The sequence below is a fragment of the Eschrichtius robustus genome, chromosome 6 (assembly GCF_028021215.1).
Source record: "Eschrichtius robustus isolate mEscRob2 chromosome 6, mEscRob2.pri, whole genome shotgun sequence".
NCBI lineage: Eukaryota > Metazoa > Chordata > Mammalia > Artiodactyla > Eschrichtiidae > Eschrichtius > Eschrichtius robustus.
The window spans coordinates 36290877-36302930 of NC_090829.1; the positions used below are offsets into that span (position 1 = coordinate 36290877).

Here is a 12054-nt window from a genome sequence, read left to right on the forward strand (position 1 = left end):
TTAATATTTTGGTGTATATCTGTCTATAAATTCTTTTTCATACATGTACATACACTTGCACTTTTACACAAAATGTTTTAAAATGGGATCATATTGTATATGCTTCCTCCAAGTGGATTTGCAGGGTACATACACATTTTAAAGCTTTTCCTTATGTAAAATATACAAAAACAGAATTGAGACTAAAGTGAACACAACATATGTATCACCCAGCTTCAGCAGTTTCAGTACCTATAGTCAATCTTGTTTCATCCATACCCACCTACCCTTGCATTATTTTGAAGCCAGTTCCAGGTAAATATTTTAGCACACTCCAGATAAATATTTCAGCACATATGGTTAAAATTTTATGTTTTGCCAAATTGCTCTCCAGAAAAGTGTTTTCAATGTAGACTTGTCAGAGATAAGATTAAAAAACATTTTAAAACTTTTAGTGTTATGAGTCAGATACATATATATTTTTTCCTCAGGTAATACAAAAAATCCTAATAAAGTGAATTTGGGTATGCTTATATACTCTGGCAGGAAACTTTCAGTTCCTCATCAGTATGTCCCTCATAGGAATGCTGTGAGAATTAGATAGGGTGATCATATAATTTATTGCCCAAACTGGAATGCTTTTGAGATTCAGAGGAGGCACTATTAATAATAATGCCAGTATAACAGGCATGGCATAAACCAGTACTGTATTTTGGCACAGCTGGACTGTATGCTTACCCTAGTATTGGATAATGTGCATAAGATGCATTAAACATAAAGTGACTATATCATGTAGTCAGTAGATGGTAACTTTTATTTATGCCTGTGTATGGATATCTATAAAAATCTTTTCTTAAAGAAAAGAAGTGTTTTGAATTGGCAACTCAAAATCCTAAGTTAACAGTTTCTGTGTGTTTTTGGAGGTGACAGTGACCACAGTTTTTAAAAGTAGCTCTAATTTTCATAATTAAGAAGACATTTGTGTTAATATTTGCAGCTGGAGAATGCCGGAGGAGACCTTAAGGATGGCCACCACCACTATGAAGGAGCTGTTGTCATTCTGGATGCGGGTGCTCAGTATGGGAAAGTCATAGACCGGAAAGTGAGGGAACTGTTTGTGCAGTCTGAAATCTTCCCCTTGGAAACACCAGCATTTGCCATTAAAGAGCAAGGATTCCGGTAGACTTTTAACTTACGTTTTTCTGAGGAGGCTGGGCTTAGATTGTAGGATATTTTATTATTAATTTGTTTGGGCACTGAATTACTTAATGAAAATAAGACATGGAATGGCTTTACAAGAAATTTCCCATGGCTCTGGGAATTAAAAGGAATTTAAATTAAAGGAAAAGATTACATTAATTTTATTTGCATAGTTTTAAGAATTTATCATTTGAACATCTTATGTTTCATAGGATTTCTGGATCAGACTTAGATTTGGCTATTATGGTCATTCATTCATTCATTCATCCCAGAGCATTTGATCAAAGGAATATATATGTATAATGGCTAGAATACCTAAATTAGAGAGTTCTGTGTACAATGAGTCTCTTTTGCTTCCTATTCCACGAAACTAGTTTCTAAATTATGAAGACTTCTAATTTAAGGGCTAATTCCATAGTTTGTACTCTTAAAAACTAGTCAAAATGACATCCAACTTGTAACTTCTTCCTTTAACAACTATTTCTGGTTAATGCTGTGTCTTTTCTCTTGGAATTAATGTTTGTTTTTTTATTGAGTGTTATTCAGAAGCAAGCAACTGCAGTTTATATCCTTAATTAGCTCTTAAGCCTTAATGCTGTATTTCTTCCAAAATATAATGTGTTTAATTTTTCTTAAAAACATAGTGTTTTTCCATTAGACAAATGGTTAACTTTTAAAAACTTCACAGATGAGTATACATTATCCTTTGTTTCTTGTTTTTGAGATAGAGTGAATTGCAAATCAGAAAAGGCAGGTTTACATTTAACTCTGTTCTAGTTTTAGGATGTAGATTAAAAACAGGTATCTCTTTTAAACTGTAGAATTTTGGAGTAAGAAGTTTATCTAATTCAACTGTCTTGATTTGCCAGTGAGAACCAGTTTTAAGGGAATCAAAAACTGCAAGAAATCTCAATGGCTCTCTTGTCAGATCCAAGTTCCATCATTCTCCCAACCCAAAACAAACACAGAAATCCCCAGCAAACTAATTGACCACATGTTTTGGAATAGGGTAACCAATATTGGCAATAGAAGTCTGATTGTTTTTCATGTCACCTGATTACCTGATCATCAACAGTTTCTAGGTCCTGCTTATGCCTATAGCTTCTTTTCTCTGTAGAAGAATAGGAACTATAGCACTGTGGCTTTCATTACTATAATCCTTTCTGCTGAGATAGTTATTTGACCACCCTTTTTCTAGAATAAATTTTAGGTTTATGACTTGAGAGACATCTTAACCTACCTGTTTTTAGAAACTTGATTTGCTTGATACATAAAATTGGTATCTGGAATGCCTTAGGACTTCGTGGGCCTTGTAATTGCAAGTTGTTTCAAAATAATAGCAGGGTAGAAATAGAAAACTCAGAATGAGTGATTAGCTCTTCTCAAGACTTACTGAGATAAGACTTTTCATAATTGGCTTAAGTGCAGCTTGAGTTTTATCCTTGACTAAGTCCATTGCCTTTTCTTTTTAATAGTATTAAGAATCTTTATAGCCTTGAGTTGTGTAGCAGATTAATGAGGGATGCTGGGCAGTTGCATGGTGGTTGTCCTTTATAAAACTAAATACAAACTAAATACTGAAATTCTAGAGATTTTGATTATTAAGTATGTTTTAGAGAGTTTTAGCTTCTGCATTTTTAAGAGGCTAGGTTACATATCTACCCTTAGGGCTAGCCCCATTCCCCTTTAAAATTGTTATCTTAAAGATGTCACGTTTATCATCTGAGTAGATTATCTTCAGTCTGTTTTGCAAGAGATAAGCTGACAGACATAATGTATACCAAAATTCATGTTACCAATACAAGGTTTTAAGAGTAGGGCTTTTGTGCTCACTTAAATTATTGTTATATATTTTAAAAAAATACATTAGCTTGTTGAGTAATTTTTATGAATTTGACTTATATTATTTTTCTGGATGTATTATAAGTCTAGCATTTTAGTTTATATGTTTTTACATGGCAGGCAGCCACTAATTATAAGGTGAATTGTAATCCAATTTTGTTTGTAAGTAGATTTTGGTTATATCTTGGAATGCATTTTCCTTTAGAAATATAGATAAATTAGGATTCCTGCAAACTCAAACTTAAAATGAGTTTGAGGATACCTTAAATTGATTAAAGGGCATAAGTATGCCTGTATTATGTAAACTGGAGAGCATGAGTAGTCTGAAGGTGCAAGTCTCTCTGTGATTCCAGTTATTTGTGGCTACGTAAGGGTGAAAGTCCAATATTAGCAGATTTTTTCCCTTGTTTTTCCTAAAGACAATCTAGAAATCTGAATTTTTATGTAAAAATCATAACATTAAAGTGTTCTAAAAGTTTTTGATTGAATGCTGAGGACCAAAGTTAGCTGTATTAGAGGCCAGGTGAGGAATATAGGCCTCAATTTTCAGCTTTCTTTATATGAATAGTTCTATTCCCAAGTTAACCGATGGAATGCTCTATAAATTGTAATGCAGTTAAGTGATAATACTGACCACGGTTCTGAGAGCAGGGCATGTGAGGCAAGTCGTGTTAGCTCTTATTCCTAGGTCTCAGGTAAAATTGTTGGGACTATTGGACAGGTTTTAAACAGGCAAAGTTAGGTAATTCTTCACATTTTCTGCCATCCTTTATTATAGAGTATTTTGCCCTGCGTAATCCAGGGCCTTCATAATACCTTCACTTGTCCTACTGTGACCTGCTTCACTCCTGACCTCTCAGGAGACCTGTATTTTCACCATCTCACTTTAGAATTCTCATTTACTTCCTCCATTGATGAGGAAACAAAACAAATACAGGCTAACCTTCATAGATTGAAACATTGGTTTTATATATTTGGAAGTTTGTACTTATTAACAAGTGTTTGTTGAATTGATAAACTTCCATGTATTGCAATAAAGTAGAGTAAAAATAAGTAAGCTGTGTAGAGGACTTCCCTGGTGGTCCCAGTGGTTAAGACTCTGCGCTTCCACTGCAGGGGGCACGTGTTCAATCCCTGGTCAGGGAACGAAGATCCCGCATGCTGTGGCCAAAAAAAAAAAAAAAAAATTAAGCTGTGTAAGAGGCTGTTAATAGGCTGATGGAATCTGGATCTGCTATAGCATACTGAAAACATAACAAAACCTCTGAATCTGTATCGAGTCTCCCTCAGTGGTACAAGCAAGAGAGGGCATAGACCTTGTATAAAAATTAGCAGTTAGAGATTCTTCATTACTCTCTTCCTTAAATCCACAGTGCTATTATCATCTCTGGAGGACCTAATTCCGTGTATGCAGAAGACGCTCCCTGGTTTGATCCAGCAATATTCACTATTGGCAAACCTGTTCTTGGAATTTGCTATGGCATGCAGGTATATACATCTATGAATTTGCCTTAAGAGTTAATTTATTCTGCTTGTGACTCCTACTGTATTAGTATTTTCTATCTTTAGAGTAAGTAGGATATTTAGTTATATGAGATAATTTGTTCATATTACAACTGTTTATGAGTTGCTACACTAGTATGGCAGAACTGACTTCCGTGGGGATTTTCAGAAAAGGAACTATATTACTGCTTACAACAAAACACTGTCCATTAAAAAAAAAAAACTTAGACATTTAAATACACATAAAAGTTGCAGAAGTAGTTCACAGAGCTCCTGTATACTTTTACTCAGTTCCCCAATTATGACATTTTAAACCATTTTGAGAGTAATTTGCAAACAAGGTGTTCTGTTACTTGTTGTATCCTCAGTACTAGAATTCTGTCCTACATAACCAGAGTACAGTTATCAAAATCAGGAAGTTAACATTGACTCAATGTTAGCATCTGATCCACAGACTCCATTCACATTTCACTGTTGGTCTCGTTAATGTCTCTTATAATTCATGAATCCAGTCTAGGACCATGTGTTGTATTAGGTTGTCATGTCGCTTTACATTACTTTAGTTTGGAATCATTCCTCAATCTTTCCTTCTCTTTCATGGCCTTGGCAATTAAGAAAAAAGTACATTCCAGTTACCTTGTAGAGTAGTCCTCAATCTTGGTTTGTTTGATGTTTACTCATTGTTAGATTCAGGTTATGTATTTTTGGCAGGAATACCACAGAAGTAATGCTGTGCTCTTCTCAGAGCATCTCATTAGGAGGCACATGATGTCAATTAATATGATAAGTGATGTTCATTTTGATTATTTTGTTAAGATGGTGTCTGCCAGGTGTCTTCACTGTAATGTTAATTAAATATATGTAGGGGAGCGGCCAAGATGGTGGAATAGGAAAACCCTGAGTTCACCTCCTCTCATGGGCACACCAAAATTACGACTATTTACAGAGCAACTATTGATGAGAATCTAGCAGAAGAGGTCTTCTACAGCTAAAGATATAAAGAAGGAACCACAATGAGATGGGTAGGAGGGTCAGAGTTACAGTCAAAACACAGCCCTGCACGGGTGTCCCACAAATGGGAGAATAATTACAATTGCAGAGGTTTCCCCCAAAGTCAGAGCCCCATATTGGGCTCGCCAGCCCAGGGGTCCTGCACCAGGAAAATGAACCCCCAGAACATTTGGCTTTGAAGGCCAGTGGGGCTTACTTTTGGGAGAGACAGAGGGTTGTGGGAAATACAGATTCCACTCTTAAAGGGCGCACGCAAAATCTCACACGCTCCAAGACTCAGGGCAGAAGCAGTAATTTAAAAGGAGCCTGGGTCAGACCCACCTGCTGATCTTGGAGAGTCTCCTGGAGAGGCAGGAGGCAATTGGAGCTCACCCTGGGGACATAGACACTGGAGGCAGCTATTTTTGGGAGCTTATTATACCATGAGGACACCAGTGTTGGTGCCATTTTGGGATCCTCCTCATTTCAGTAGTGAGCAGAACAGTGAATTGTCTTTTTTTAAACAACCTGGTTGAAACTTGTGTATTGATATGAATAATGCACAAAGGGAAGCTATTCAAAAGTTAGAAAGTGAACAGACCAATATATTTTCTAATAGCTGTCTCTGGAGCTTTCAGTAAAGGAAGGAAACATAAATCAATGTTCACGTAAGAATGTGAATATTTTTATCATTCCTACTCTTGATACAAGGGCAGACTATTAGAAATCACTGGTCTGCAAAACAGCTTTACCAGATTTTGCTTCTTGTTAATTGATTGTTATGGTTTTCCACTGATTTAGAGGAAATGCTGACTATAAATATATAAAATACAAAATCTGTAATAATGGATATTTTCTTATCTAGGCAACAAGAATTTTATAGTAAAAGGTTCTTTTTCCCCTGTAATATGCTCCGAAAAGTCAACTGGTGATTATAAATTTGACTTGGATAATAGCTTATTTTTAGATTTTCCCACCTAGTATTCTAAATATGTTTTCTCATAAGAGCCTGTTTCCTGATCAGATTTAACATTGGAAATTGGCTGACTTTTTTTTTAAATATGTCTTTGCCCCATCATGTAATGTATTTACATAATTTATTGATCTTCCTTGCCTGAGTAGTCAATATTAATCATAAAGCACAACTAAGAATTACAATTTTAAAAAAAGAAATTTTTGGCCATACCACACAGCATGTAGGATCTTAGTTCCCCGACCAGGGATCGAACCTGCCCCCCTTGCGTTGGAAGTGTAGAGTCTTAACCACTGGACAGCCAGGGAAGTCCAGCACAACCTGTAATTAAATGGTTTTTAGTGTATTGAGAGGCATTATAACATTTTGTAAGGAAGAGTCTCACAAGATATTTTTTTGGCACCCACTTAGAGTGAAATAGGTCTGGAAAATGCTCCCTTAATTTAAATGATAGCAGCTGACTGTTTCTCCATTATGTCAGTACCCCCTTATAATTGTAAGACCACATTTTTCTGTCATTCAGTAGGGGTCTATGGTAGCCAGAGCCCAGCCTGCTTATGTTAAATGCATAAAAAATTTTGCCTTTGTCATCTGTACTTTCATAGTAGTATAAGGGAATAGGCTGATCTTGGTCCTTTGGGCAGAAATTGTCTTTATATAAAATATTGATAAATAAATAAATAATACCATGTAGCTAATATGCTGTTTGTAAAGGACTACCACTTCTTAGTGACTCTTAGTTGAGTAATTTTAGCACCAAAGGTCTCACTCTGGTATATACCTTTGCCCCCTCCATGGCATCCTGAAATTTTAGTTATTTCAATGTCTTCTGTACCATCTTTTGCCATTAACTCTTGTCAAGAGTCTTTCTGATTGCTTCCTGGTAGTTCTTTGCTTTGGAAGAAAAAAGTCTGTCCTGCTCCTTGCTCCCATTACCTCTATTACCGTTTATGCCCCACTCAGCATAAGAAATAGAACATTAGTAGAACTTTTAAAGCTCTTTATGCTTTTTTCCATTCTACATCCTTCTCTCTTCCTGCAAGAGGTAACACTTTCCTGAAATGTTATTCATTCCCTTTCTTTTCTTTGTAGCTTTATACATATTGTATTTCTAAATAATATTTTACTTAGTTTTGCCTGTTGACCTTAGCATAAGTGAAATCATACTTCGTGTATTTTCATTTTTGGTTTTGAGATTAATTAATTTTATTTTCACTACTGAGTTTTTTTTTTTTAATTAATTAATTAATTAATTTATGGCTGTGTTGGGTCTTCGTTTCTGTGCTAGGACTTTCTGTAGTTGCAGCAAGCGGGGGCCACTCTTCATCACGGTGCGGGGGCCTCTCACTATCGCGGCCTCTCTTGTTGCGGAGCACAGGCTCCAGATGTGCAGGCTCAGCAATTGTGGCTGACGGGCCCAGTTGCTCCGTGGCATGTGAGATCTTCCCAGACCAGGGCTCGAACCCGTGACCCCTGCATTGGCAGGCAGATTCTCAACCACTGCGCCACCAGGGAAGCCCTTCACTACTGAGTTTATTGTTTGAATGTAGCACAAATTAATTATACATTCCACTGTTAGTATCGCTGGTCTTTTCCCAGGTTTTTGCTATTACAGATACTGCCATGAATATTTTTGGACTCTTCATCTGGTATTGTACATACACAGACTTTTCTCTAGGCTAATCATTAATTGAAATGCCGAGTCTCAGCTTCACTAGGAAATGATATTTGCCCCCAAAGTACATTCCCAGAGCAGTATATAAGTATATAAAAATTCCTTCTGCTCTATATCCCTGCCAGGCCTTGACAAGGTTAGCTTTTTTTTTTTTTTTTTTCCCTGAATTTGCCTAGCTGAAGAGGTGTTAAATGACATCATGTTGTAGTCTTACTGGTCATTTTCCTTATTTTGAGATTCATGTGTTTATTTGCCATTAGTCATTAGTGTCTGTTTTGCTGTAAAAGCTTATTTGTGATTTTTGCACATTTTTCTGTTGAATTTTTTAGATTGTTTTTATATATGCTGGATACTAAACTTCTGCTAATCATATATATTGCATATACTTTCTAGATTGTGACTTCTCTCTTCACTATAATTTCATTTTTTTTTAAAGAAACATCTTTATTACAAGCATTTGGCTTCTTTATACACTCCCACAGGTTTTGTCAAATTGTTTTTATTGGTGGAATTTCCTTCCGTTTCCCCCTCCCAAATCTAAGATTTATTTTAAAACCTTGGCATATGAGACAGATAAGAGGGAAGCTGACCCAATTAGAGTGGTAGACCTAGTAGACTTACAGGGGTTTTTTTTGAGGCATTAAGGACCTCGAGGTTATCAGGAATCCATACTGAAAACCATTTCCTTAAGTCAAAATAGAATATTAAAACAAAATTTTAACAAAGTAAAGTGTTTTACTCTACATAAAGTTATTCCCTCCTCCCACACACACACTTAGCTGGTCTTTCAACTCCTTGTATTTTCACCCTTAAGTAGCATACATAGTCAGGAACCAAGAATAAGCATGAAAGCCTTCTGAACAGATGAGATAGCTTTAAATTTTACTTCAAGCCTTTGGCTTTGTAAAAGCCTTTAATTTAGACTTTGTGGACTTTTAAATTGTGTAGAGTTCCAACAGCTTTGGTTATCTTGATCATTCAGCTGTCTTCTAATTAAGAACTGCAAATTAGAGGAGGCAGAGGTGCACAGGGTTCATTGAGTGGTGTAGAGGGAAACATTCATTTTTCATTCAGCAAATTTGAATGACTGCTCTGGGCCACATACTTTGTTAGGCCCCTGGGACTGTGAAGAGACCTGAAGAGAATGACAGGGAAGATGAGAGGTGAAATTAGATGGGGGCAATGTATTGAAAAGTCTGTGTTCCATATAAGGGACTTGGACTTTATCCTGTAGACAAGGGGCCAGCAAACTACAGCCTGCTGCCAAAGCTGGCCCACTGCCTGTTTTTGTATGACCTGCAAGCTAAGAATGGTTTTTATGATTTTAAAATGGTTTTTATGGTTGGAGTTGAAAACCATTTAAAAAAAAATTACATTTTGTGACATGTGAAAATTAAGTGAAATTCAAATTTCAGTGCTCATAAATAAAGTTTATTGGAACACCGCCACATCCAGTCCTGTACGTATTGTCTGTGGATGCTTTTGTGTTAACGACGACAAGAGTTGAACAGTTGCTCCAGAGACAGTAGGGCCTGCAAAGGCTAAAATACTTACTCTTTGGCCCTTTACAGGAAAAATTTACCAACCCAGATGAGATGATAGAGAGCCATTAAGAATTTAATAATGGACTAACACAATCATATTTATATTTTAGTAGCTGACATTCGTAGATCTCTGGAATATAGGCTGGAAGATAGGCAAGACTGGAGGCAAGGGGACTGATTAGACTGCAGCAGTGTTTCCTAAACTGTGTTGGTTAAGGTGCTGCAGAAAGTGTTTTACTTATGAGTCTTCAGTTTGGGAAATACTGGGTTAAACAAGGGTTAGCAGGGTTTTTTTTAATTGCTGGACTTAACCCAAACCTTTATTGCAGGAAGGTTAATTGTGAATGTCTGAGAGGAGAATGTAGGGGGCAGCATTTGCTGATGGTTTTGAAGAATATGCCATTGTGCATCACAAGAATGAACATTTATTTAGCCCTCTGCCTGCTTTTCTGTTGGGGGCTGGGTCAACCTGCATCACATATTGTTTTGGCAGATATCTTATGACACCTGTTGTGGAACAGACATACCAAGATGGGTTGTAATGATTTTATCGATGCAGATTTAATGTTCCTAAAAATCTTGTGTGTATCTGTTTGGTGTTGGGGGTGTTTGGACATATGTAAGTGATAAATAAGAAGATTGACACAAGAAGGGTCAGAATGTAGAGACCACTTAAAATAAAAGTCTGTAGGTGTATGGGATTTGAACAAATAAATTTAATTGAAAGACCAGATTTTATTGCTTATCCCATCTCCACAGCACAGCCTTCTACAGACTTTTAGACTATTCCTTTGGGGCCAAAGATTAAACAGTTTGGAGGAATTTATATCTGCCTGGTTTTAATACCAACTAGGTACTTTCTAAGCTCAAAGTGCCTTTTAAAATTCTTTAAAATTAAATAGATGTAAGTGTTAAAGAAATCCCTATTTTTAACAGATGAATTAAAGTACACTAAATGGAAAATTTGCCAGTGTTTAGGAATTTGACCTGAGGTTAATATTTATTAATCTAGTTTTGTTTTATAACTATGCCTTTTAAGAACTTTATTATTATATATAACAACACCAAGTTATCTACAGTTATCAGACTTCCTTTATTTTTTGGCACAAACATAACAGCTATCCTAAAAATAAGAAACGTAAATTATTAATGTAAGAAATTGAGTAATTTTCTTTTGACTTATATTAACATCAATTTATTTTCTCTTTGAACAGATGATGAATAAGGTATTTGGAGGTACTGTGCACAAAAAAAGTGTTAGAGAAGATGGAGTCTTCAGTATTAGTGTGGATAACACATGCTCGTTATTCAGGTATTAAAGATATTTTTAGATCAATAAGAATGTTAGTAGATTAACTAACTTACAGCTGGGTATGTTATTCTTCAAAATTGGAGATTCTGTAATTCTTAGACAAAATTAAGGCCACAGTAGTGGCCAAAGGTGTTAATTGTCATATTTGTCTTCCAATTGAGTGTCAAGACAGCAGCAGATCGCAGTGATGCTAATTAGGGATAAGAAAAGCACTTAATGACATAATTTAAAAGCACCTGTGCAGTCTTGAACCCCTCTTTGGGACAGCATATTGTGATGCCAACATTTGTAGTTTTCCCTTTTCACTCTTTTAGTAGTGTGTGATTCTAAACATTAGTATGACAGATGTGGCAAATGGATAACGTCTTAAACTGTCCTGCATTTGTATACTACCTCTTCCTCTACCATGTTCTTGCTCTGGGTACTTAGCAAGCTACCCATTGCTGGACTCATTACTAAATATGTGTTTTATTTCCCTCTTCCTCACTTTCTCTACTGTATCTGAGCATAACTATACTTGGTGTACTGTCTTTAATACAGTGAATGTATTAATTGATTTTATTGCTAGGTGATAATAGATTAGGTACAGTAGCTCTAATGTGTTTGAAGATTGGTGAATGAGCTGTTCATTGGCTTTCTAGAATCATTTATCTTCTGCCTTACTAAAAAAAATAGCTGAGTTTTCATTTAGCTTCCTGAAAGACCAGAATACTTAAGTTTTAGTCACTTGCTTTCTTTTTTGGGGTTTTCCCATGTTTTGGATATAGCCCATTTAGGTGGACTATTGATAGAGTTACTCACTTACTTTTTTTTGAACTAAATTTCATTTTTATTTAAAAATCACATTTCTCCCTAACTGCATTCAATCTGACTGGCTGATGTCAATTAATGTGCACATGTTATTTTTATTATCATTTCTTATAACTGTGCTAATTATTTTTATAGATTTGTTTTGTTTATTAACATATTCTTACAGCCTCCATTGAGTTGTGCCTAAATTAATTCTTAATGAATAGTGTTCTCCAAATTGGACAGA

At 35.8% G+C, this 12054-nt stretch overlaps 1 protein-coding gene across 1 annotated transcript in view; it reads left to right on the top strand.

Moving 5' to 3' along the window:
- The window catches only part of GMPS (guanine monophosphate synthase), a 91206-nt gene that overhangs the window by 34176 nt on the left and 44976 nt on the right, over window positions 1-12054 (top strand). The window contains exons 2-4 of the mRNA XM_068546138.1: window positions 977-1158; window positions 4395-4509; window positions 10921-11018. Coding sequence (XP_068402239.1) covers window positions 977-1158; window positions 4395-4509; window positions 10921-11018 — 395 coding nt within the window. The remainder of the gene's footprint in view (window positions 1-976; window positions 1159-4394; window positions 4510-10920; window positions 11019-12054) is intronic.